We start from the raw sequence: 26,740 nt of genomic DNA on the forward strand, positions 1-26,740 counted from the left end.
GAGATGATGGGTGACCCATTTGTAGGTGAGGAGGCAGCCAGCTGTGTGGCCAGAGTTCCCCAGAACACCCAAATTGTCACCCCGGTCCTTCCCCCAGGCTTGTTCCGCCCTGCTCTGGGAGGAAGACAACTGCTGGTTGGGAATGGGACAGATCGGTCACCACTCAGGACCTCAAGGGACACGGACAAGTCTGTTTGGATGAGGTGAGGCATCCCTTTGCTGGGCCCCAGGCATAACATGGGACCCCAACTTTCAGGGGTCCTGAGGGTCACAGCAGCTGCACAGATGCCAGGGAGCCCTAGCCACCTTGGGAGAGGTGGCAGTGGGACATGGTATGACACTGACATGCCAGGTAGAAGCCAAGGGGAGGAAGAGCTGTCCTTTCAAAGTAAATGGGCCGAGAGAGGGCTCTTTATGAAGCGGCTTCATGTGGGCTGCATGCAAATTATATGCAAATGACCTCACCTCCACATTGGAGCTGCATTATGGGGAGGATCTCAGGACAAGGACTTGAGATGACAGCCCTTTCCTGGAGTCCTGGCCTTTTCCCCTAAGCTCCACACCCTGCAGGGATGGCAGGCGTTTGGGAGAGGGTCGGCCCTGCAGATCCAGCCCCCACACGAGGGCCACCTGGACCTGGGTCAGGGCCGCGCCTGCTCCTGGGCAGGACCCTTCCCCTCTCCTTGGCCATCTAGGAAAAGAAGGAAAACAACCATGTGAAGTCTTTTGCAGACTCAAGGGGTCTCCTTGCATATTTTAGGAACACGTCTCTCAATCTGAGCCCCTGAGCTGGAATGCATTGAGCCTGCTACACAGTGGTGAATCCCCTGGAGTGCTGAAGTCCTGACCCCGGCACCCCTGAACGGGAGTGTGTAGAAACAGGGTCTTTGCTGCTGATCAGGTTAAGATGAAGGCATTAGGGTGGGGCCTGACCCAGTCTGACTGATAGCCCTCTTAACAAAGAAGCTGTGAAGAGAAACACAGAAAAGACCCACATGGAGGTGAAGGCAGAGTCTGGAGTGATGGGTCGGAAAGCCAAAGGTGGTGTCAGCAGGAGCTAGGGAGGCCCCGAGCCTCCAGAAGGAACTGGCCCTGCCAACACCCTGATTTTGGACATGCGGCCTCCGGAAGTGGGAGGACTCATCTCTGCTGTGCAAGCCCACAGCTGGTGCTTTGTTCTGGCAGCCACAGAGCCCAAAGCCAACCCTGAGAAGAGTGCCCAGTGCAGTGCTGGGTGCCAGCTGGTATCACTACTGGCTTAATTTCCTCACCGGGGATCAACAAACACCAAGCCCCGCTCCACACCAGCTGGCACAGTAGGCACAGTGGCGCGTACCTGCCCTGGAGACCACTCTAGGCTTCTTCCTCACCCTCCAAGATGAGGACTGGCTCAGCGTGTCCGGATTCACAAAGTTCAGAGAGCAGCGTGTACGACCAGGAAAAGACAGAGCCAGGCATTCAGAAGGCTCACAAATACCCACCGGTGGAGCCAGATGGGCCCGTGAAGACAGAAGCTGGCAGAGATCCCCAGGGCACCTGGGACGTTATTCCCAGGAGGCCTGGGCACCCTCTCCCTTCACACCTGTCCAGGGCCAGGCCAGCTCTGTACCAGGCTCCAGCAGGGCTGCAGAGAGCACTGGGCTCCTTCAGTGAAGAATGGGACGGAGCCAGTGATGCTCCAAATGCTCGTGTTAACAGCAGCGGGCCGCAGTCTCATTTCACTTTAATAGGAACCATCTGCCTCAGGCAGGCAGCAGGCAGGGCCAGGTCTCCCCGCAAGGGCTGCCCCCCGCAGTGTCCAACCTCAGAGCCATGGAGGGGAGAAAGGGGTTGGAGCTGTGGGGAAGGTCATGCTGGAGCCTGCATCCCCAAAGGGCCTCAGAGGAGGCCCCAGGCTGGGACCAGGACATGCACAACCTCAGGCCTGTCCCTCCGTCCTCGCTGGTCTGTAACAAAAGGCCCAGGAAGGACGTGTCACCCAGCACTGGCCACGCAAAGATGAAGGGAGGGGATGGAGCAGCGGTGAAGTCCCCACCCCTGAACCTGCTGCGCTCTTCCTGCAGGGGCATGCAGGAGGCTCAGGCTAGGGGGCAGCCCCAGGACAGTCACTCTGCCTCCTGGTGTCTCAGTTTCCACATCTGTAGAATGGGGCACCCGACACTCCTAGCCCAGAAGGCTGCGAGTACTGAGCAAGTGAGGGGAGACCCCTGAGGCGACCACCTGCCCTCACGGTGCCCAGGCAAAGGAGAGGGCTGCTCTCTGGCACTGTGGACAGAGCCCAGCCAGGCTGTCTGTGGCCCCCGGGGGGCGTGGTGGGTCTGGCTATTCATTATGCCCCCAGCTTGGCTCTAGCTGTGAAGACCGTGGTGTGGGCTCCAGTGTGGCCAGGCTGGGAACAGGGGTAGCCGGAGCTGGGCAGGGCAGCAAGGGCCTCCAGGTTGGGCCAGCCCCACACTCCAGGCTGAGGTGCGCAAGTTAGGCCCCTGCCGGGCTATAGGGCTGTGCCGCTGGGCAGGGGGATCTTGTAGCCACTGTGTAGGAGCACGAGGCAGGCACCCAGCCCCAGGGCCCCCGCCAGCAGCACGGCTCCCAGGGCCTTGAGGAAGGAAGTCCTGGTCCGGGTGAAGGAGCCAGGGGCCATGACACCCAGCAGGGCGGTGCTGACGGTGAGTGTGTAGAGGATGGACACGGCCGTGTTGAGCGCCACAATCTTCCCGAACTTGGCAAACGGGGCGATGACGCAGAAGAAGAGGGGCACGGTGGCGATGACGGTGGTGAGGGCGCTGGACACGATGGCCACACCCACGTGCCGCACAGCCTCCAGCGTCCGCCACTGGCGCTGTGCACCAGGGTCCTGGGGCGGCAGAGAGAGAGCTGAGTCCCAGTCCACTGGGGACCCTCCCATCCTGCACACAGCCCTGCCCGGGGCCAGTCCCACGCCAGGCCCTGATTCCTCCCCGGTCACAGGGTGCAGGTGTGCTGAGCGCTGCATCCGCAGAAAAGGGGTATTGATTAGGACTTTTTTGGGTGGTACTGGGACTGGAATCCTGGGCCTCATGTATGTTAGGCAAACATTCTGCCACTAAGCCTCACCTCCAGCCCTTTTTATATTTTGAGATAGGGTCTAAAATGTACAGGCTGGCCTTGAATTTGTGATCCTCCTGTCTCAGCCACCTGGTAGCTGGAATTACAGGCCTGTGACACCACACTTGGCTGTTTTGTTTTTTGGGGGCAAGAGCAATGAAATGTATAACTAACTTAATTTTTCCGTATTTACGAAGGTTTTGATTCCAATTCAATCCCAGACTAGAAAAAAAGCAAACCCAAAAACAACTTCAGCAGGCCGGTAGTTGGTTTGGTCTCTAAGTATATGAGCCAGAGAGCCAGAAGGGGGTTTGTGGCCTCAGGACCCAGCTGGGATGGCAGGAAGGGCCCATGTTCACGGTGTGTCTGGCCCATCTCCTCACTGCACACTGGGGAGACTGAGGCCCTAGGCCCCGTGGTCCCCTCTGGCTGCTCGGGCATCATGTGAGTCCCAGGGCTGTGTAGGCGGGCACCGGGAGCCCTCACTCCTAGGACACGGCCTGCTGAGGACACAGCGGTCCCAGGGGAGGCCGGAGGGCGCTCACCTCAGCCTGGTGTGAGGGCAGGTTCTCTCCAGCCAGCAGGTAGCCCTCCACCAGGTGCACGCAGTAATCCACGGAGGAGCCCACCAGGATGGACAGGGAGATGGCTTCCACGGCACCCATCTCCCAGCCGCTCCAGTACATGATGGTCACCACCAGGCAGACGATGCCTGCAGTGGGGTGGAGTGGCAGCTGGGACCGGCCCTCCCACAACTGCAGTCCTGAGCTGAACGCTGCTCTAGAGGGAAGCCTGGTTCCAAAGCCACTGTCACCGACAGCACCCAGGGAGGGGTAGTCTGGAGAGCAACCTGCTGACACTGCCTGTTCCTGTCCCCCCAAGCCCAGGCCATCACCCCCTCACCCACCTACCCAGGATGCTCAGCAGCACAGGCAGCAGGAGCAGGATGTGGGTGGTGAACACGGCCACTGCGGCCACACAGATGAGCAAGGAGAGGACCAGGCCGAAAAGGGCGCTCTGCACCCCTGGGAGGGAAGAAGTGGGGCTGAGGGACTGTGGGACAAGGAGCCTGTGGCCCCCCCAGTCCTTGGTCTAGAGGTTGCAGGGTCCACCGATGCGCGTTTCCAGCTAGCAGTGTTGCTCTAGGCCATGTGACCCTTTGTTGACAGGGCCAGTCCCCTCCCAGGGAGGGGCTTGTTGAGGTTCAGGTGCTAACACAGGGCCTGGCACCTCAGAAAGGCTTTTAACGACAGCTGCCCACGGGCACAAGGGTTACCGTTTAGCAGACCAGATCCAAGACCAAACAGTGTGGCCAGAAACCTCCAAGCAGGGAGGACCCAGCCCTGGTCTCTGATCTCCAGGGCTCTTGGCTAGGACTAGGGACACGAGCGTGGCTCTGGGAGGCCACCCCTGCCTGCCTGTGCTCACCTATGATCTCCATGAAGATCTGCTTCCAGTGCTCGCAGGTCTGGAAGCCACGGTGCAGGGCTGAGCCCTCAGGGAAGGCCTGCAGCTGCTGCTGGAGGAAGCTTTCCCAGCGCAGGTAGTCTGAGTAGGTCTGGAAGGAGGACTTGCCCTTATACGTGGTCTGCAGGGACAGGGCTGGTGAGACGGCGGGGCTGTGGCCTGCTTGCCCTCCCCATGCTGTGGCCCCGCTTGTGGATAACGGGGGGTGGATGAGCAACGATCCAGCCCCAGCAAGCCACTCTGGCCTCTGGATACAGCCTTTCCCAACGGAGCCACTGGAGCTCCCAGAAGCCTCTGCGCTCCCCACCTGCACAGTGGTATAAAGCTCTGCCCTTGCTAAACATGAGCCAGCCTCCAATGTGTGTGTGTGTGTGTGTGTGTGTGTGTGTGTGTGTGTGTGTGCACGTGGGTGTGCACATTGCCGGGGTCAGCTTGGAAGTGGATGCCCTGCCCTGGACACCCTGAGTATTTATTTAGGGTAAACACACAGAGTGGAATGGAGTGCTGGGCTGGCAGGAGCGACAGGGAGTTTAACGGGACAGTTTCAGCTGGGGAAGACGAGAAGTTCTGGATGGGGGGCAATGACAGTCTTGAGAGTGTTCTTTATGCCACTGAACTGTGCGTTAGAAATCTAAGTTGGTAGGTTTTATATCGCATGTTTTATTGTTTTGCTTTGTTTGGTTTTTTGAGACAGGGTCTCACTATGTAGTTGAGTCTGACCTGGAACTCACTGTGTAGCCCAGGCTCACCTCGAACTCCCTGCGATCCTCCTGCCTCAGCCTCCCAAGTGCTGGGATTACAGGTGTGTGCCACCACGCCCAGCTTATATTGCATGTTTTATCACAGTAAATGAACAAACAAACAGTGAGGGTGTCTGGGGCCCTTCTGCCTGGTGGCTGGAGGTTTCCCACAGTCAGGAGGCGAGAAGGGCCGAGGGCTGGAGAGGAGGCATTGCCTGCCACTCATCACCTGGTCACTATTTTTCTTATGCCTAGAGCTTTCCCTGCTATTTCCCATTTGCTGACGAGGAATGTGGGAACCTGGGGGACTTATTCGAGGACACTGAGCTCCCCAGGCTCAGGACAACACTGGGCTGGGGGCCTTGCAAGGAGGCGGCAGGGACAGCCGTGCAAGCCTCCAACAGCAAAGTGCAAGGCCCACGTTGGAGGTGTGCGTATGCCTGCATGCGTGCGCACCTGTGTGTGCACCTCCGTGGGCAGAGCCCTGGTGTCCAGGGTGACAGAGGAGGCGGGAAGACAGGTGGGTGGCTGTTCTCACTTCGAGCTCCCCTCCCCTGGCCACCCAGATGAGGCCCTTCACTTCTGTGGCCTTGGCCTCCATGGTGAGGGCACTGTGCCAGGCCCCCGGTGTGGGCACAGGGGCTGGGGGCGCAGCTCTGCGGCCAGAGCTAGACTGACACTTGCTGGCCATGTGGCCTCAGGCAGAGTTTTCAGAACCCCTCGTGGGTCTGCGGCTGGCACCAGCTCAGGACAAGCACTATGTGTGTGCCCAGTGGGGCGCCGGGGCTCACCGACTCAAAGGCCATGGAGATCCACTGCACGCGGCCCTCCTTGACGCCCACGGCCCCGTGGGACAGCTGTCCCGGCAGCAGGTTGGGCTCCGGCAGCTCCTTGCACTCAGGGTGCAGCATCCGTAGGAACGCAGAGATGCTGTAGCCTTCGGGGATGTGGGCGGGGTGCTGGTGAGAAGCGGGGCAGGGTGGCCCGTCCCACCCACCACAACGGCCACCCAAAGTAACGATGGGCAGACCTGCTGCTGGGTGGACGGTGACATTTGGGGCCCTCTCAGGGACAGCCCAGATGTGACCTGAGCCAGGGTCTCAGGCCCAGCCCCAACTTCAGAGCCCTCCCTCCAGGGTGCCCCCACCATGCCCTTGAGCCCTCCCCGCGGGTACCCGGATCCACTTACACACCTGAGGGCAGGCACTGGGCCCCACCCGGCTTCACCAGCTCCATGTTGCTTGCGATGGCCTTGCAGAGGCGACACAGGTGTCCAATTTCTTTGAAGAGGTCAAAGCTGCTATCATAGATGACACTGCCCTTTCCCAAGGAGATACAGACGGCCAGGCCCCTTAGTGAGATGGGGACTCGGTCCTGGGCTCCATTCCCACCCCCCACCCCTGGGTCTGAATGTGGGCAGAGTCCGGCTGGACTGAACAGACGATCCCGACCCCACCCTGCCCTGACCTCGGTCACAGTGGCTGTCCTGTGGCTGCTATGTCCACCGGGCCCCTGACCACAGAGCCCCGGCACTTGTCACCTGTCCTGGCTTAGCCCATGCTTCCCAGATCTCTGCACCCAGCGTAGAGCTGGAGCAGGAGTAGAGTGAGGTAGAGGGATGGGGACATCGTGGGGTGGGACGCACCACTGAGGCCAGGAGGTGAGGCTGGGCAAGGCTGCCCCCTCTCCAGGCCCAGAACAAGGCAGAGATCTTCCTTGTGTATGTCTCATCTCTGACCCAGACCCTCGGGGCCCCCAAATGTGCCCTGATCCCCAGTGCCTCTAAGTCAGCCCTGCTCAGCTATCCACAGGAGCGAGGCTCCCAGCATCCTGTGTGGGCTGGAGGAGCCAGTGGGCTGGAAGGGGCTGGGCTGGTGGCCTGTGTACCGGGTCTCCAATGACGTGGTTGTCCACCTGTCGGGTGCGGTTGATGCCAATAATGCCAAAGACCACGAAGACCATGGCCCCGGTGTCCACCAGGGGACGTACTGCTGGCTTCCCACAGCCTGTGTTCACGCAGGGGTTAAAGCCGAATGTGGCGGACAGTCGGGCCCTGGGCACTGGAGAGGAAGCCAGGGCTATAAGGAGGCCAGGCCCAGGTCCCCAGCCCCACGGCAGGGGCCCATGGGTACCTTTCTCGCTGGGCACGTAGAAGAAGCCCCTGGTAGGCCCATCGGGGCTGGAGCTGAGCAGACAGCCAGGGGGCGCCATGCACACGCGCCCATGGAAGGGGGGCTTGTGGGACTGGGCAAAGTACAGCTTCCTGTGGAGGCAAGGGAGGCGGGGGCTGAGGCTGCAAGCACAGCCAAGGGTCTGCAGACCCGGCCACTCCCACTCCTGACAAGGGGAGAGGGAAACAGTGTGCTCATTGTCTTCCAGGGGGCACAAGGGTGCAGGCCCCAGCACCTCAGTTAGGAGCCGTCTGAAGCAGGGGCTCCAGACCGAGCTCAGAGCTCTTTCTGGAAGCTTCACGCTCACCCAGGCAGCCCCAGCCACTGGCCACTTCGCGTGTGCAGAGCCAGCCCATGCTTGGGTGTGGGACACGACTGGCAGAGGGCTGGAAGGGATGCAGTGCGAGCTGCACCCTCCGCCCTGCTTGTCCTGCCTCGTGTGGGACCTTGACGGCCTGCAGCTGCTGCCACAAGAAGCCTTGGTCCCCACTGTGCCACCGCATGGAGCAGGAGTGTTTCCCCCCGCACACACAGTGCCGTGTATGGCTCATCCCCGACCCCCAGCCCCACACAGCCAGTGAAAAGGACCTCTGCACCTGCGCACTCAGGGCCTTGTTCAATGCCTGGGGAATGGAATCCGAGATGGGATGCCCAGGGCCCTGCAGACCTCAGAGGCAGGGAACACAGCCTGTGGTACTCAGGCCGTCGGGCACAGGCCGCAGCAGGGACTGAGGACAGAGCAGGTGGCTGCCAGACAAAGCTGCTTGCTCTGTCACAGCCCAGGGGGCAGGGAGCCGTCACTTCCCACGTGAACACCGCACCCGTGCAGTGTGGGTCAGCGCTAGGAGGAAGTACTGGGGGAACTCACTTCCTCGACTGGCAAATATTTAGTCAGCACCTGCTGCATGCCAGACATTGCACCAAGGGCTGGGGACACAGCAGGGGCAAACCCACCAATGTGTCCTGCAGGATGGGAACTGCTCCTGGGGATGGACCAGTCACAGGACAGGGCCAGAAAGAGCAGCATGATGCGTGGAGCCCCGGGCAGGTGACACTCTACGGGGGAGGTCTGCTCAGGGACAACCTCTCCCAGGAGGTGACACCTGAATCTCAAGAGGTCAACCACACAGGAGCTGGGAGAGCATTCTGGGTAGAGGGGACAGCAAATGCAAAGGCCCTGGGGTGGAACCCTGACTACAGAGTAGTGACATGGCCACCATGACCCCTGTGGCACTGGTGGGGACAGCAACAGGCTGGGCAGGCAGATGACGGGTCTGCTGTTTTTGCCAGTGTCCCCAGCCCAGGGCACAGTGACATCTGAACAGGCACAGGCAATGGACAACAGTCTCCTGAAGGCTCTCTCATGTGAAACAGAGAGAGGAGACAGAGAGAGAAAGAGAGTGCTCATGCTCCTCCTCTGCAAGGCGGTTACCGGGTGTGCTGCTGCTCCTTGGCGGCCACGTAAAAGCTGAAGTCAAACTTCCAGCCCCGCTTGGCGTCACAGGCCAAGGTCGTCACCATCCACTTGCGGGAGGGGCTCGCGGCCTGGAGCAGCCCTACTGTAGACATACAAGCGGTCAGCTTCTTGGTGAAGTCACCAAAAGGCGCTCTATACACCTAAGCAGTGGATCGACAGAGACAAGACACGTGACTCGGGGAGGCGGCCTGGCCCAGCCTGGCCTCAGGGTCCCCTCCCTCCTCACAGGTCCCGCCCTACCCTGGCCTGGAGAGGGGACAGCGCTCCGGGCAGAGGCTCTGGAGGCCTGGGTTTGAGTCTGAAAACTGGGCAAATCCTTTCTTCCTTCTGAGCCTCATTGCTTCCTCCACCAAATGCTGCCCCGGTAGCGATTCGGGTACCAGGCAAGGTGCCAGGCTCTCAGGGCATGGTGGTGAGGGGGACAGGCAGGTCCCCATCCTCACAGAGCTGGCATTTAGGATGGGCAGAGACCTGCCCTGATTCTGGCGAGTTGAGGGTGATTGGAGGATGGATGGCAGGGAAGAGGAGGCCACAGAGGAGGGAGGCCAGGCACGACGGGGCAGTCGGAGAGGTGACATCTGTGCCCCTGCCTGGGAGAGGACTCAGGAGGCAGCCGCACAAGGAGCTGTAGGAGCCTTGGGCAGAGGTCAGCATGGCAAAGGCCCGGGGAAACAGCAAGGGAAACGCAGACCTTGAACCAGTCACCTAGGGCCGTGACACGTTCAAGGAACACAGGACCCCGTGAAGGGAAGGAGGAGTCTGGACCGGCCCGGGGAGACTCCAGGGCGCCGCAGCTGCTGCTGAGAACACAAAGATGAGCTAATGGCTATCAATCACAGGGCACTTGCTGTGTCCCCGCACGCACTGCACAGGCCTTGCTCCACGCCTCTGACAAAGCCAAGTGGTGTGGTTTATATCCCCATTTCCCAGAGGTGGAAACCGAGGCTCAGAGAGATGAGGTAATCTGCCCAAAGACACAGAAGTTATGCACGGCAGAGCCAGGACTCAAACCCAGGCCGGGCTGATCTGGAACCCCTGGCTGCTACCACTCTGCAGGTGGCTGTCACAGGCCTGGCTGATGGATGGCAGCCCTCATCTGCTAGCAGCCCCATCCTCAAGGACAGGAGTCCCCAACCCTCAGCCACAGACTGGTGAGGGTCCCAGCGGGAGCTAAGTGGCTGGCATTATCACCTGAGCTCTGCCTCCTGTCAGACCAGTGGGCATTAGATTCTCATTGGACTGCAGACCCTGCTGCAAACTGCACTGTGAGGGTGTAGTCCCTCCTTCCTTATGAGAATCTAATGTAATCACAACAGAAGTAAGGTGCTCCATAAATGCAACGTGCTCAAACCATCCAGAAAACATCCTCCCACTGCCCGGTCCATGAAAACTGTCTTTTACTAAACTGGTGCCAAGAAGGCTGGGCACTGCTGCTTCCCTCTCCCAACACGGCCCGTGCCCACTATATGGCACTGAGGCCCCTCCCCGGTGGTGGCTGCAGCTCACTTCACGACAGCCCAGGCTCACCTGGAAGGAGGGCACCTCTCCGTCCCCGGGGGACACGGCCTGCCAGGGGGTGGGCACGCTGGCATTGAGGGACAGCCTGTAGACAGTGGGGTGGCCTTTACTCTTCACCTTGGAGACGTACACGGTGCTCACAGTGTCTAGGGACAAACGAGGACGGAGAGGGGTGGACAGTTACCCGGACAGCCTGTGGGCGGGGAGCAGAGGCCTGGCCTTGGGCTGGCCTCCAGGTGGGCTTTTTCCTTCTGCTGGACCAAGTCAGCGGTGACAGGAGACGGTGGTGGCATGGGCAATGGGCACCGCAGTGTGAACGGAGGGGTTGGTGTTGGTAGTGATCACGGCGGGCGGGGCAGAGATGGTGAGAGGGTCGCAGGCTGACAGGGACTCATGACTGCCCACAGTGTTTAATCCCGCAGCATCTCCCCGGCTTCTACCCTGGTCCTGGCAACGATTCCAGCAGCCAGACTCCAGCACCCAGGTGCCCCTCTGGACACTCAGGATGGCTTTGGTGACCGGGGCAGGTTCCTGGGGCACCGCAGGCCAGGCTGAGCCATGGCAGAGAAGCCCAGGGCTCAGGCCTGGGGGAACTGCTGCGATGGTGGGTAGGACCCCAAATTCCCCACACGTGCAGCCCCCAGTGGTCCAGCAACACAGGCGCTCAAGCTTGCAGGAGAATCAAGATAGATCGCACACCCTCCGGTCCCTGGGTCCCCACCCTGCACCCTGCACTCACCCTGCAGGGTGGCTTCAGGCCGGCTGGCCCAGGAAGCCCCGGAGCCTCGCTTCTTTTTCTCCAGTGACGTGCGGGTGTTGGTCTGCAGGCTGTGAGGCTTCTCCTGAAACAGACCTGTCCCCCACCACGTCAGAGACAGCAGGCTTCCCTGGCCAGGTTCAGGGGCCAAGGGAAGAGGCCTTTCAGTGTCAGGGGACTGAAAGGGTCTTGGCTGAACTGACAAAGACACGGAGGAGTGGATTTTGTCCTCTGGGCCAGGCCTGCCCGAGGGAGACCCAGGGGCACGCACCCCACTGTCTCTGTCAGTGGGAACGAGGCTGCACTTCCCACCAAGGGTGCAAAAAAAAAAACAGGAAGTCACCCCTCCTGCACTGGCCCACATTAGAAGTGTCAGCCCTCGGAGCAATCTGGGAGATCATCATTGTCCACCCACTGGCAGCAGCAGGGGAGGTGGTAAGTAACCTGCCCAGGACCGGAGTGGAGCCCAGCCTCCGCCAGGTGCTATCCGGGAGCTCTGAGGCCCCCCGAGACCTGGGTGCCAGCCCTGAGGGCAGGTGGGCGGCCTGAGGGAGCAGCAAGGACAGTGTGGCTCTGTGCCCAGGCAGGTGTCCAGCGGCTGGCACAGGGCCCAGCTGCTCTGATCCCGAGGGGCCCTGGGCACCTCTCTGAGCTGCGCTCGCTCGACCGTCGCACCCTCGGCTAATGCCATGGTGGAGGGGAGGCCAGGTCAACGGGAATCCGGCCCTCATCATGGCAAGGCTGGCGGCAACTCTCCCACCAGCTGGGGGCCTTTCACACAGCGCCGTGACACCAGGCTGCCCTATGCAAGGCAACAGCTGGTCCAGGACCCCCTGTGCCTCCCCGCCTCATCCTGACACCCGCTCGTCACGCCCCATGGGAAGCAGATCACCCTGAAGTCCTCTCGACCCCTACTACACTGTCACCTTGCTGGCCCTGGACCACTATGTCTCTCGCCTCGGCCTCCTGGCCAGCGTCCACCCTGCCTCTCCAGCCCACCTCCACACAGACCCTGGGGGACCCAATCACAGCCCTTCTTTGCTTGACCCCTTTCCCACGGTCTCAGGGACAACTAGAATGGAGTCCAGAGCCCTCCCACTGGCCCGCCTGGCCATGCCTGCTCAGATGATCTTCCTCTTCCTCAGGGCATGCTCTGCCCTCTGCCCAGGCCCTCGCTCCCCGCGACCCCCGCCTGGCCAACTCCTCTCCCCTCCCCCAGCCTTGTAACTCCTTCTTGCTCTCCCAGCCTCTTCCAGGAGGCCCTCTTGACATTGTGCTCCAAGGCACCTTGTCATCCTCCCCCAGAGCCCACACCTACTATTACAATGGCCTGTCCCTACCACCGGAAGCGGGTCTCTTCTGCCCTTGTGTTTCCCAGAGCCAGTGGATGGGGGGAGCGCAGGGGTATTTGTGTAATGGAATGTGGGGACACAGCGGCCTGAGGCCACACAGTGATCGGGAGCCCTGCCTGCCGGACCCTCACCTGAGCAGGTGATGCAGGAGATGCCCTCGGCACTCAGGTTGTACTTGAGGTCCAGCAGCACCTGGATGTTTGTATCAGGCCGGAAGAGCAGTGGCGCCCGGCTGGCGGGGCGGAGCCGGCTGGCAAACACCAGGGACAGGATGAGGGTGGACGAGAAGAGCCCTGTGGGGGAGGACACTGAGATGGGGAGCAGGGAGGATCCACGCCGGCCAAGCCTGCTCAGTCGGGGGACAAGGGTGCTGAGTGCACAGCTGGTAGGCAGTGCCTGCTAGGGACAGGTGGCTGTCACACAGGGGCCCCCTGGGTCTGACTATAAGCTACAGGCTGCCTGCTAGGGCCTGGATCCTAAGAGGCGTTGGAAAGCACAGGTATCAAAAGGCTTGGTCTCTGCTGCAGGTGCTATCTGGGGTGGGACTGGGATCAGGCAGCGTCTCGAGCACACAGCAGCTCACAAAGAACGAGGGTGTCCCTTGATCACACCTGACTCTGACACATGAGCGGAGAGGGCACTGGTGCTGAACTCTCACAGAATGGTCTGCATGTTGCGGGCAGAGCTAGGACCTGTGTAGATGTGGCTACAGCACTCCCCAAGTGGCCTGCGTGCTAAGCGAACTCTCCCTCTGATAGACACTGCCAGCCCCTCGATGGTAGTCCTGTCCTCTGCTACAGGACAGAAAATCCAGCGCCACGCTGGATTAGCCAAGGTCATACAGCACATGACAGGTCGGGATTCGAATCTGTCAGGTTGGTCTCCAGAGCCCAGCGCTAGCGCTCTGCTGCCCAGCAGGAGGACGGTATACAGCAGGTGCTCACTAAGCGATGGCCCAGGCTGTATGCAGGCAGGTGAGGCCCAGAGTGAGGGCCTGGCCCAGGACTATGGGACGAAGGCTGCTCCTCCATATCCTGGGAGTGGAACTGTAAGAAGGGGGTGGGGCTGCAGGAGGGCGGAGCTGTTCAGAGGGTCGGGGCAGGCAGCACTCACCCACGATGACCCAGCGGCTCTTGACTGCCGACCACAGCACCCAGTGGTGCAGCAGTTCCTGCAGCTGCCCAAGGAGCTGGCCCCGGCTGTCTGGGTCGGGGGCTGGCTGCAGGCTCGAGGTGGGCACAGATACCAGGGACACATCTCCCAGCTCCAGTGACACTGCCGGGGCAGAACAGCAGCCCTCAAGGTGGTGGCACAGCCAGCCTGGTCCGCGCCCTCTCCAGGAAGGCCCCCGTGCAGGGTGAGGGTTCCCTAGGCCGTCCTCACCCCTGGCAGCTCTCACCTGGCTCCTCGTCCACGTTCAGCAGGGGGATGTCGTCGTCCAGGTAGGGCATGGGGCCCTGGGCAGGGCTGTCCCCAGCCCGCTCGGGAGTGGCAAACACATCCCCAGGGAAGTGCAAGGAGCTCTTGCGGCCACACTTCTGGTGGCAGCTGGAGAGAGGAGGGGCACAGTGAGCTGGGGGTCAGGCACCCAGGGGACCAAGGAGTTGCTTGGGGACTGAGGACAAGAATAACATCCATGCAACGAAACCCGCTCTGCAGAAAAGGAAACTGAGGCATAGACAGGCTGCACAGTCTTCTGAGGTCCCACAGACCCTGCATCCCAGAACTATGGGGAAGGCGAGCCCGGGCTGCGGTCTCTGTAGAAAGCACGAAAAGTGCCCTTCTCCCAAGACACTCTGCTTTTGTGTCATGAGACTGTTAGAGAAACAACCACACTGAATGGTGCAGGCCAGGGCGGCCTCACACAGAGCCCAACCCGCACCACTGTACACAGTGGCCCTGGAGGAGTCTGCCGCAGGCTCAAGTCTGAGCCAGGCCCTCATCTCCCTCACCGTGGTCAGGCGGACGTCGATGTGGAGCCCCAACCTGCATGGAGCAGGGCCTCTGTGTGGCCCGAGACCATCCCTCACCCCTCCCAGCCCAAGGCACCCAGGCCTAATCCACTCTGCTGCTCCCTGCCCCTCTTCCAGGCCACCTCCCTGGGCTCCCTGGTGCCTGCAGGCTGCCCGGGGAGAGGGGCGGCTCATCTCCACCGCGATGAAGCCAAGAGCACCAGGTGTGCCCCGATCAAATCCCGGCTCTGCTACCTACTAGGGGGGTGACCTTGAGTAAGCTGCCCACTTTCCTGAGCGGCAGAGGCCCAGCTCACCTGGCCCTGCAGGAGCTCTCTAGCGGGGCCAGGTAAAGGCCCCAGAGCCCCAGGGCAGCGGGCATGGTGAAGAGCACGGCCAGCCAGCAGCAGGACACGATGAGCGACATGAAGAGGCCAAAGTCGTGCACGGCAGGGATCTGGAGGGGGAGGAGGGGCTGGTCAGGCCTGGTGCCTGGGCTGCAGGGGACACTTGGGACCCCAGAGCACTGGAAACTGAGGCAGGACAGGGAGGCCGGGCACTGCAGGGGAGGGCGCATGGTGTGACCCAGGTGTGGCGGCCCCTGCTGCCTACAGCCCCAGCCCGCACCAAGCACTATGTTCACAGCTGTCATTTGGAGAGAACGGGGCCAGGGACCAGGCCAACCAAAGGGTGCACTGACAGGGGGAAGGGAGAAGGGGATGCTGGGAGACGGAAGAGGGGATGCGCCAGTGGGGAGAGAACGGAACCAGAGGGCAGACAAGCTTGCCCTGGTTGTGAAACGCCTTCATCACCTTCTCATTTCACTCCCACAATCATCCAAATGTGAGGACAATGGGACCAGAGGGGTTAAGCAACCTGTCCAGAGCCGCACAGCAGGACTTGAACCAACTCTTCCTGCTTTCCAGATGTGGCTCTCCAGGATCGGCCTGGAGCACCCAGTGGTTTCCAGGTGGGCACTGGGTGGACTGCTGGGCTCAGGTCACCAAGTCCTCAGACACATGGCAGACCCAGAATTTCAGAGTCTTTCAGCACTGAGGACCCAGCCCCAAGTTTTTTCTGAGCTGCACCCATGTCCAGAAGGCACGTGGGTCAGAGACAAGATATCAGCGTGAGGAGCGACAAGGCGGAGAAGCAAGGGGCCAGGGTCAGGAGATGGGGCCAGGCCCCCCACCTACTGGCTCTGTGACCTTGGGGAAGCCACTTTCCCTCTCTGGCCCCCGTTTCTGTATTAGAAAACAGGGCTGGTGTTGTAATACAGCCCAGGTAGAGAGTAAATGCGAAGGAGTTCTGGAAACTATCAAATGCAGTGGAAGAGGGAGCTACATGAAGTGAGGACTTTTTATTATCATTTCCTACTGACGGAGGCTTTGGTGGTGATGGCAGCAAGACGGGCTCAGAGGAGGCCCAGCCAGCACCCGAGGCAAAGCCCCCAGACCGCCTGTTGCAGCAGGGCAGGTGGAGGGGTGGGGATGGGAGGGTCAGGGAGCAGCAAGGGGCGGAGGGGGGTGCGGCTCCCACCTGGGAGAAGATGTTGGCAGCGTAGGCAGCGGCCGTGGTCAGGGAGGTGAAGAAGGTGGCCTTGCCTGCCGTCTGGATGGTGTGGATCATGCGTAGCTGCGGGTCCTCCAGGTGCGCGGCCTGGCGGTAGGTGTTGATGAACACGAAGACATCGTCCACGCCTGTGGGAGGAGCCCGAGAGGTCATGGGCCAGGAGAGTCAGCTGCTCGGCTCTGGGACCAGGCACCCGGCCCTTCCCAGATCTCAGCCTCCTGCCCATGCTTCCTGGGCCTTCCCATCACCCTCCCCTCCTTCGGGCCTTTCTGCCCACCTCATGCTAAGCAAACACCGGTGAGGTGCCTTGGGGTTCACTCTGCACTGCCCCAGAGCTCTGACAGCTGGCAGGCGACTCACCAATGCCCACTATCACGAAGGCGGCCACTCCGTTGAGGATGCCCAAGTACTGGATGCCAAAGACCACGTGGTACAGGAAGAGCGCCACCAGGCAGCTGAGGCCAATGCTGGCAATCCCGAAGAAGGATAGGAACACTGGGCAGGAAAGGTACAGGGCCTGAAGTGGGGCAGACTGTGTGGAACACATACCCTTCACTGCTCCTGAACTGCCCAGGTGTGGGGCAGTTCTAGGCTTTTCATGTCCAAAGACAGGGCTGGACCGGAAGTCTGAGAGGCACATGAGGTCAGAGTGTCCACGGGACCTCATGTTTAGGAACTCATGTTTAGTACTAGTGAGCACTATGACCATTATATAGTCTTTGCCACCTAGGTGGCCAGCAGTTCCGAGGGGCAGGAACTGTGTTAGGTTTGCCCTATAGCGCTGGGCACATGGCTGGTGTCCAATTAGTGTTTGCGGCATGCATGACTGTATGACTTCTCCACTTTAAAGGCATTACCATCTCTTGCTCACTTGGGCAGCAGAGTGCCAAGCACAGACAGAAATCAGTAAGGAGCTGATAGCATACATGGGGAGGGAGGTGGAGGTGGAGGTGGAAAGTAAACCGGAAGGAAAGGGCAGCTGCCTTGGGATATACACAGGCAGCTAACTAATCTGTAAGAGAGTCCAGCTCACGGATACAAGGTCATCCGTGGGATAAAAGGGCCAAAGACAAAAGTTTCTGGGGTGTGGCTCTCAAGAATAGCCCAACAGGCCTCTGGACTGCTGTCTGCCTGCCTAAGGCTGTGAGCTGACTGTTGAACAACCCCTGCTGCCCTGTGCCCAGCCCCAGCAAGCTGCATTCCAGACTGTCCAAGGTTTCTTGAGGATTTAGGCTTTGGCCAGACAGGAGCACCCTGGCAGGAGTGAAGGGGGCTGCACATGGCCTGCAGGAGGCCCTACCTGAGCAAGAGGTGAGGATGTAGACGAGGGCGGCGATGCAGCTGCTGCTGATGAAGGCCAAGAGCATGTCGTTGTTGAAGGTCCTACGCACCTCGTAGTCAAAGAGGTCTGTGCCGCCATAGAGGACCTGGACTTTGCTGGTGGAAGGGAGGGCACGGAGACAGGAGAGGCGAGAGAGGGATCAGAGTACATCATAATCTCGAAAGCAGTCTGAGTAAAAGAGACACATCACACACAGAGGAACAAAGATAAGGACAACAGGAGATTTCTCACTAGAGGCAAAGTAAGTTAGAAGACACTGGAGTGGTGTTTTAGATACCGGGAAATTAGCCCCAAATTCTGTATCCAGCCATCATATATTTCAAAAACAAAGGTCTGCCAGGGATTTAGCTCAGTGGCACTGCGTCTGCCTTGCCAGCGCAAGGTTGTGAGTTCAATCCCCGGTACCGAAACAAAACAAACAAAAAAAGGCCAAATATATATTTTTTAGAGATACCAAAGCTGAAATCATCTCCAGGAAACCCACAATACAAGAAATGTTAAAGGGAGTCCAATGATAACATATGAAAGTGTGAATCTACATAAAGGAAAAGAAAGCTTCAGGATGTGTAAGCTCAAGATCCTGAGTTTGATCCCCGGTACCAAAAAAGAAAAAAAAAGTTTCAGGAACGAAAATAATGTGAATAAAAATAAACACATCATTTAAAAGGCAGGCACTATCAGATTTTTAAAAATGAAGACTAGGCTTCCTATAATAAGCCTATCTAATTAATTTATTTAGCGCTGTGGATTAAACCCATGGCCTTGCACATGCTAGGTAAGTGTGCTATTACTAAGATAAATCCCCAGGTCTGAGAATTTCACTTTAAATATAAAGACAGAAATTTATTAAAAGCAAAAAGATAAAAAGAAATACTATGCTAATATTAATCAAAAGAGTGGTCATGTTAGTAACAAATGAAGTAAATTTCACTGCAAAGAATATTACCACAGATAAAGAAGGTAATTTCAAAATTATAAATGTGTCAATGCATCAAAAGAATATAATAATTCTAATGTTTTGCACCTAATAACAGAGCTTCAGCATACACGAAGCCAAACTGAAGGCACAGGAAAAAGAATAGATAAACCCACAATTACAGTTGAACATTTCAATACCCTTCTTGTAATAATTGCTAGAACAATAAAACAAAATCAGTAAGAATCTAGAATACTTGAGTAACACAATCAACTTGATCTAATTAACATTAACAGAACACTTACCAAATGACAGACCTTCTATTCAAGTGCTCAGAGAACATTTAGCAAGGCAGACCATAAAATGGACCATAAAACGAGACTATATAAATGTAAAAGGACTTAAGTCATAAAAAGTATGTTTTCAGACCACAATGGAATTAAGTTAACATCAGCAAGGGGTGGGGCAGGCAAAGACAGACAGACATCTAGAAAAGCTGCAAATATCTGGAAACTTAACAACATGCTTTAAATAACACGAGTCGATGAAGAGATCAAAAGGAGATATTTTTAACTGAATGAAAATGAAAACATAAAATCTGTTGGATGTGTTAAAGCAGATGTTCTTACAGGAAATTTTATAGCACTAAATATCTGTATTAGAAAAGAAGAAGGTCGGGGATGTAGCTCAGTGGTAGAACATCTCCATAGTGTGCTCTAGGTCCTGGGTTCAATCCCCAGCAACACAAAAAATAAGTAATTAAGTAAATAAACAGAAGAAAAGTTTCAAATCAGTGACTTGAGCTTGTTTTAAAACAGCAGAACCATAAAAAATTAAGTGCAAGTAGGCAGAAGAAAGGAAATACTGAAGATTAGAATAGAAATCAATGAAACAGAGAACAGAAAAACAGAATAATTAAATGAAAATATAGTTTGAGATCAATAAAAATGATCACGTTCCAGCCAAACCAGAGCATGATAGAGAGTAAACACACATGAAGTGGTGAAATCACTAGCTTCTATGAGTACTGAAAAGATAATAGAATATTATGAATGTTTTATACCAAAATTTTTGAATATAAATGAAATGGACAATTTCATAGAGGACTTGAATCACCAAAGCTTACTTCATTTGACATTGTACTGGAGGGCCAGGGATATATCTCAGTAGTGCCACGCCTGCCTGGCAGGCACAGGGTCCTGAATTTGATCCCCAGAACCGAAAAAAAAAACCAAAATAAAAATTACATTGTATTGGAGGTACTATCCAGCGCAATAAGACAAGAAAATAAATCAGAGGCACCCAAATTAGAAAGGAAGAAGTAGGGCTGGGATTTAGCTCAGTGGTTTTGCCACCTGCCTCACAAGCACAAGGTCCAGAGTTTGATTCCTGGTACCAAAAAAAAAAAAAAAAAGAAAGAAAGAAGCAAATTGTCTTCATTAGCAGAAGACATGATTCTATGTAAAAAATCCAAAGGAATCTACAAAAACAAAGCAAAACAAACAAAAAGCAACCCATTAGAACTAGTAAGTAAATTAGCCAGGTTATAGAACACAAAATAAATTATATTTCTATATAGTAGGAATTAACAGTTGGAAGCTAAAATTAAAATCACTATTTACAATAGCATAAAAATATTAAATGCTTGAGGATAAACCCAACAAAGATATCAGATACACTATGCTCATGAGTCATAAGACTCATTACTAAGATATAATTTCTCAAATTGATCTATGGATTACATACAAGATCCAAGTAGACTTTTTTTTTTTTTTTTTTTGGTACCAGGGATCGAACTTGGGTCATTGCACTTGCAAGGCAGGCGGCAGAACCAGCAAGCTAAATCCCTGGCCCTTTTTTATTTTTTTTAGCAAAACCACACTAATTCTAAAATTCACATGAAAATGCAAAGTTCTTAGAATAACTAAAACAGGGCTGGGCTCAGTTGTTCTGTCACTGGCCTCGAAAGAGCAAGGGCCGGAGTTTGATCCCCAGTACCTAAAAAAAAAAAAAGAATAACTAAAATAACTTTAAAGAAGAAAAAAGTTGGAGGAGGACTAACATTGATTTTCAAGAGCTGGAATAAAGCTACAGTAATCAAGGCTATGTTATTCTAGTGTGCAGATAGAAATAGATCAAGAGAATATAAAGTCCAGAAATAGACCCACATTTAAATGACAAGGTACATCTAAGGTGTAAAGGAAATTCAGTGCAAAGAGAATACTCTTTTCAAGAAACAGCATTGGAACAATTATAATAGTCATATAACAACAGTAAACCTCAGTTCCTATCCTGCACTATATATAAAGATTGACCCAAAATAATGGTACTAAGTGTAAAAGCCAATTTAAAAAAGGGCAAATTGGCTGGGCGTGGTGGCGCACACCTGTAATCCAGTGCTCGGGAGGCTGAGGCAGGAGGATTGCTGTGAGTTTGAGACCAGCCTGGGTACATAGTGAGTTCCAGATCAGTCTCAACTACATAGTGAGACCCTGTCTCAAAAAAAAAAAGGGCACATATAGCCAGGCAAAGTGGCTCATGCTAGTAATCCCAGCACAAGGGAGGCTGAAGCAAGAGGATTACAAGTCTGAACCTAGCCTGGGCATTTAAGCAACTTAGCAAGACCTTGCCTCAAAATAAAAAATACAGGCCGGGGATTTAGGTCAGTGGTTCGGTGGCCTGCCTTGCAAGCGCAAGGACCCGAGTTCAATCCCTGGTACCAAAAAATAAAAAAATAAAAAATACAAGAAAAGGGCTGGGGATGTAGCTCAGTGTTGAAGCCCTTAATTTAATCCCCTGTACCACACACAAAAAGAATTAAAAACTCTGCAAAGGTAGTTCACCAAAGAAGATAAATGAATGTAAATAAGCATGCAAAAAGAAGTTCAACATCCCTAGCAACTAGGAAAATGCAAATTGAAACCAGTGAGATGCCACTGTATACCTATTAGAACACCTACAATGTTTTACACTGACCATGCCAGGTGTTAGAATGCACAAGTGGAATTCTCACCCTACTGCTGGTAGAAATACAAACTGGGACAATCAACTTGGAAAAGAGTTTGTAGTTTCTTAGAGCATGACATAGTCATCTACTATATGACTGGGTTATTTCACTTCTAGGTATTTAAGAACAAAAATGAAAGTACATGTCCACACAAAGGCTCATATACAAATGTTCTTTGAAGCTTTATCTGTAATAGCTAAACCTGGAAACAACCCAACTAGCCATCAACAGTTGAGTGGATGAACAAAACGTGGCCATCTCCATATAATGGAACAGACTCAGAATTCAAAAAATAAGAGTAAGATGTTGGTATATGCAACCATGTGAACACACCTCAAATTAATTAGATGGGATGAAAGAGGCCAATCAAAAGAGTATATGCTGTATCATGCCAATTACATAAAACTATAGAAAATGAAAACCAATATATAATGACAGAAAACTGAGTGGCAGCTTAGGGTAGGTGTTGGGAGGGAGGATGGACCAATTTCAGGGGCACGAGGGAACACTGGAGGTGATAGATATATACTATCATATGTGTGTGTGTGTGTGTGTGTGTGTGTGTGTCATATGGTAGGCAAGTGGTCTACGACTGAGTTACCTCTTGACCCTTTTTTTAAGTTTTAAAAATTGTGGGACAGAGTCTCACTAAGTTACTCAGACTGGGCTTGAACTTGCGATCTTTCTGCCTCAACCTCTCAACTACAGCTGGGATTGCAGGTGTATGCAACTGCACCCAGCTGGGTATGTTCACTATCTTCAATGCAATGGCAATTTTGTGGTATATACATGTGTCAAAGCTAATCAAATTGTAAAGTATTTGCAGTTGGTTGTGTGTCAATTATACATCAATACAGTTGTTAAAAACATGAACAGGACATATGAAAACCAAGTAGAAAAGATCTCTGGATTACCCACTTTGTTGAATTAAACAGCTTAATTGTTCTTTCTTCCGAGTAGAAATGTGAGAGTTAAATCAATCATTATTCATTTACACATTAATTTGTAAAGCTTTATAGAGGGCTGTCCAGGTTCCAAGTCTTGTCTTAGTTCTCAGCTATAAAAATATACAACCCAAACGTTTACTCTCAAATAGAAAAGAACAGCTCATGAAAGGCCAGAATCCTTGCCTAGAACTACAGCTGTCCCTATTGAGGGAGCACTGGACCAGGAGCCCCTCTAATATGAAAACCCATGGATGCTCAATGACCTTGTATACAATGGTGTAGTATTTGCATATATCCTACACATATCCTTCCATACACTTTATACTATCTTATCATCTGTAGATCACTTACAATACCTAATAAAATGTAAATAATTGTTACAGTGTATTTGTCAGGGAATGATAAGAAAAATCTGTATAAGTTTAGTGCAGATACATTTTTTACTTAATATTTTCAATCCATAATTTGTTGAATCTGAGGATATAGAACCTGAGGTGTGATGATACCAAAAATCCAGATAAAACTCAGAAATCATTTGTCTCATGACAGCAGAGTTGCTAAATAAGAACTAGGAGGCTAAGTCTCCAGAAAGTGAATTTAAGAAAGGTAAGCTGCCCATGTATGGCCACTTTTATCTTGGAGGTATCTGCTGCTTCTGAACATGGGCAAAGGACTAAAAATCTTGGCTGGGAGTCAAATAAATTAGCAGAGCTTGGGGAAGAGATGTGCACACTAGTAGGACACATGGCCAGTTTTTCCCTTAACACTTTTGCTGAAAGACTGGGCTGTATGGGGCTTGAGGCTAAAAATACCCAAGCAGAAAGCCTCAGGGAAACGCAAAGTGGGGTTTTGTAAGTAGCTTTGAGAAATAAAAACTTAAGTTTGCAACATGTCATGGGAAAGGACTCTGCAGAATACACCAGGCTCTTGGTTGAGAATCCTGGAGAACTTGGAGCAAACGAGAGGTACACTGAGAACTTTTAGGTCTGCAAACGATCCTTGATTTCCTATAGTCACTGTTGGTGAAGGTGATCAGTCATACAGCTACCAACCTAGAGAAGGGAAGGATAAACTTTCTGTGAGGGAAGAATATCACTTCAATCTCTTGGTTTTTATACAAAATGTTCAGCATGCCATAAAAACTACCAGGTTACTCACAGGCAAGGCCACATGACTAAAAACCAAGTGAGAGAACAGACTGCAGAAGCAAATCCACAGGTTATTCATACATTGAAGTTACCTGATAAAAACTTTAAAGTAACCATAATTAATATATTTAATAACAGAGGGAGACTATGTACAAAAAAGTAAAATATGAAAAATTTTACCAGTGATGCAGATCTATAACAAAGAACCAGTGGAGATTTTAAACAGGAAAGCAGAACATTAGCAATAAAATCTCAACAGAAATTAAATGACAGATTAGACATAACAGAGTACAGGATTAGTGGACTGGAACACTTAAACCAAAGGATAGATAGATAAAACCTAGAAAAGAGAATTGATAGATGGGACCATAGTCCTAAAAAGAGTTACAGAAAACAAGGGAGAAGCAATATTTGAAGTGATAACCGTCAGGAAATTTCTAAAACTGATGATAATCATCAACTTAGAGGCTTAAGAAGTTCTGTGACCCAAGCAGAACAAATAAAACCACACAAACACTCGTCATAGCAAGACTGGTGAATCTAAAGACAAAAAGAAATCCTAAACCAGAGGACAAAACACAGTCATTTAAAATAGCAACACAAAGATTTACACCCGACTTTTCTGCAGAAATGATGGAAGTTAGAAGACACTGGGGTGACATCTTTAAAATATCAAAAGAAAATAACTGCCAACTTATAACTCAACATCAGCAAGAACAGACTTCAAAAGTGGAAGTAAAATAAAGATGTTTCCTAGGCAAATAAAACAGAATTTATCATTGGCAAACCTGCACTAAAAGAACAGTAAAGAGAGTTCTTCAAACACAAGGTAAATGATCCCAGAGGGAAATGTAAAGTTGTAGAAAGCAATGAAGAACAAGAAAGGTAAATATGTGAATAAATATAAAAGAATACAGACTCTCTACAATAACGCAATGTCCTGTGGGATTTCCAATGTATATAGAATTAAAATGCACGCAACAAAAACACAAAAGGTGGAAGAGGAATAAATACAGAGAAAGTGCTCTAGGATTCCAGCATTATCAGGGAGTAATTTGTATTATTCTGTATTAAGTCAAGGTATGTGCTACCATTTCCTGGATCACCAATAATAGGATAATAAAGAAGACTGTGCTCATTCAAAAGGCAGCATTAACATCAAATCCACAAGGGCCCTGGCTGTCACTGCTGTTACGAAGCTCCAGGAGGAAAGAAAAGGAAAGATTGGCTTTTTTCTTAAGGCCAGAGATTTTGCTTCAGTAGCTGAACACTGAAGGCAGAAATAATCACCAGTATCTAAAACCCTGAAGATCCTTTCACCATCAGCCCCTCTCAGCTGTCTTTCCCTGAGGCACCACTGCCCATACATTATCAGATAAATCCTGACTAAGGGGTGCCCGTACTGAGGACAGACCTACAGAAATGTGCCAGGCACAATCCCGGACCTCAACAAACTCACATTCTATTGTGACAGATAATTAAAGCAGATCTTCCTCGAGCTTTCATGTGCAAATCGCCTGGAGGTACTGCAGTTCTGGGAAAATGCTTGTGACTCCGTATGCCTGACAATCCTGCAGGGGATGCTGAAGCTGCTGATTTAAGGACTGCCCTTTGAGTTACAACTGAAACAGAAAATGACAAGTGCTAGGATGAAACTGGAGCTCGGAGAAGTGACACTGCTCATGGAAATGCCCACAGCTAAGAAAGGAGTAACTGGGATCTGATCCCACAGATACCTAACTCCCGCGTATGCTCTTTCTTGTCCCCCTTGGGGAGAAGGAAGGGGACCGTGAAAATGGGTAGGGTGAGCATTAATCGACCCGCAGGGAAAAACAGCCCAAAGCTGGATCTTAACAGATGAACAGGCATTTGCCCGTCAAAGACGCAGGGCAGCGTGAAAGTTCCTAATGCATCAACTGGCATAAAAACTCAAGGGGCGAGGGCTCTGGATTCGAAAGCCTGCACATGAGTCCCATTCCACCACTGATGAGCTTGACAGTTTTGGACAACTTAATTGTGCTGCAGCTCAACTTCCATACGGTGACAATCATAACAGCAGCCACCTCATTTGGTTGGGGTGAGGATTAAATGATGGGGGAATAGAAAGGGCTGTGAACCGTGTGTGGTCCAGAGCAAATGCTCAATAAACAGCTTGGATTATGGTAGTGGTTGTTCGGTACAACGATGCGCAATGAAAGGAATGAGGGTATTTTAGGCAGGATTCCTACTGGGCCTGGCCTGTCAGGGCTGGGACTGGAACACACTGGAGTTATCACCCAGGACTGTCCCAGAGGGGAGGAGCTGACTGCATTCCCAGATATAACACCCTAAGGCACTTTCACGCCAGAGCACCATCACACCTGTTAGCTCATCTCCTCCTAATCACCAGGCTACCAGGTCATGATCCCCATTTCATAAGCAGGGACACTGATGTCGAGGGAAAGGAAGCGAATGGCCCACTGTCTCTCTGGATATTAGAGGCAGAGAAAACTCCTTCTCCTTGGCCAGTGATCTTCTAGCACCATCCTAGGAGATAATCAACACCCAAGCATTCTAAGGCAAAAGATCTAGAATCACCTACCTCCCTTAAAGCTGTCAAGTTCACTAACCATTAGCACTGATCAAAAAAAGGGGCCTAGCCAGGCGTGGTGGCGCACGCCTGTAATCCCAGCACTCGGGAGGCTGAGGCAGGAGGATCGCTGTGAGTTCGAGATCAGCCTGGGCTATACAGTGAGTTCCAGGTCAGTCTCAACTACATAGTGAGACCCTGTCTCAAAAAAGCGGGGGCACACCCTGGGTGGGGATGCACTTCCTACCTAGTAGACTGTTTGGCTAGCATGGCCACGTAGGTGACCACAAAGCTCTGGAACTTGGCCCGCTGCTCCTCCCAGCGGTCATCCACTGAGTAGTAGTTGGGCAGTGGCGCTCCAAACAGGATCTCGCTGCGCAGGAGGGAGCTCTTCAGATTGTCAGCGGAGAGGCCCTCGTCCACGTACCAGTAGAACTCAGGGTGCGTCATGGCCAGCTCTAGGGAGCCTGCAGGGGCAGGGTGAGGCCCAAACAGCTCAGCACCACCCTTCTCCACCACCTCACCCCTACCCAAGGAGCTGGGAAACTCCCACTCGGGCTGCCTGTGGTCCCCAGTGGGGCAGTGATGGTTTAAAGAACCGACACTGGGTTTTCTAGGAAAAGCATTACCCCCAGACCTGCTCAGACAGAGCCCACTGTGTCTAAGCTTTCTTTCGATTGAACCCCACCTGGTTCTCGGTCTCCGTGCTCCTATATTTCTA

At 53.5% G+C, this 26,740-nt stretch overlaps 1 protein-coding gene across 4 annotated transcripts in view; it reads right to left on the reverse strand.

Annotated features, from left to right (window-relative positions):
• Positions 1 to 1,706: 1,706 nt before the first annotated feature.
• The window catches only part of Disp3 (dispatched RND transporter family member 3), a 43,842-nt gene continuing 18,808 nt past the window's right edge, over positions 1,707 to 26,740 (reverse strand). For 3 of the 4 annotated variants that reach the window (XM_010628125.1, XM_010628127.2, XM_010628126.2), the window contains 19 exons: positions 26,267 to 26,486; positions 17,391 to 17,527; positions 16,451 to 16,585; positions 16,058 to 16,218; positions 14,836 to 14,975; positions 13,966 to 14,114; positions 13,680 to 13,841; positions 12,698 to 12,859; positions 11,197 to 11,310; positions 10,467 to 10,603; positions 8,895 to 9,079; positions 7,424 to 7,554; positions 7,179 to 7,351; positions 6,485 to 6,611; positions 6,083 to 6,228; positions 4,513 to 4,672; positions 3,996 to 4,109; positions 3,630 to 3,796; positions 1,707 to 2,854 (listed from right to left, as the gene is read on the reverse strand). In XM_010628125.1, coding sequence (XP_010626427.1) covers positions 2,492 to 2,854; positions 3,630 to 3,796; positions 3,996 to 4,109; positions 4,513 to 4,672; positions 6,083 to 6,228; positions 6,485 to 6,611; positions 7,179 to 7,351; positions 7,424 to 7,554; positions 8,895 to 9,079; positions 10,467 to 10,603; positions 11,197 to 11,310; positions 12,698 to 12,859; positions 13,680 to 13,841; positions 13,966 to 14,114; positions 14,836 to 14,975; positions 16,058 to 16,218; positions 16,451 to 16,585; positions 17,391 to 17,527; positions 26,267 to 26,486 — 3,083 coding nt within the window. In that variant the 3' untranslated portion in view covers positions 1,707 to 2,491. The remainder of the gene's footprint in view (positions 2,855 to 3,629; positions 3,797 to 3,995; positions 4,110 to 4,512; positions 4,673 to 6,082; positions 6,229 to 6,484; positions 6,612 to 7,178; positions 7,352 to 7,423; positions 7,555 to 8,894; positions 9,080 to 10,466; positions 10,604 to 11,196; positions 11,311 to 12,697; positions 12,860 to 13,679; positions 13,842 to 13,965; positions 14,115 to 14,835; positions 14,976 to 16,057; positions 16,219 to 16,450; positions 16,586 to 17,390; positions 17,528 to 26,266; positions 26,487 to 26,740) is intronic. The other variant, XM_010628128.1, reaches the window with a different exon arrangement.

Source organism: Fukomys damarensis, unplaced genomic scaffold, assembly GCF_012274545.1.
Source record: "Fukomys damarensis isolate Sample0158 unplaced genomic scaffold, DMR_v1.0_HiC HiC_scaffold_23, whole genome shotgun sequence".
NCBI classification, from domain to species: Eukaryota; Metazoa; Chordata; class Mammalia; order Rodentia; family Bathyergidae; genus Fukomys; species Fukomys damarensis.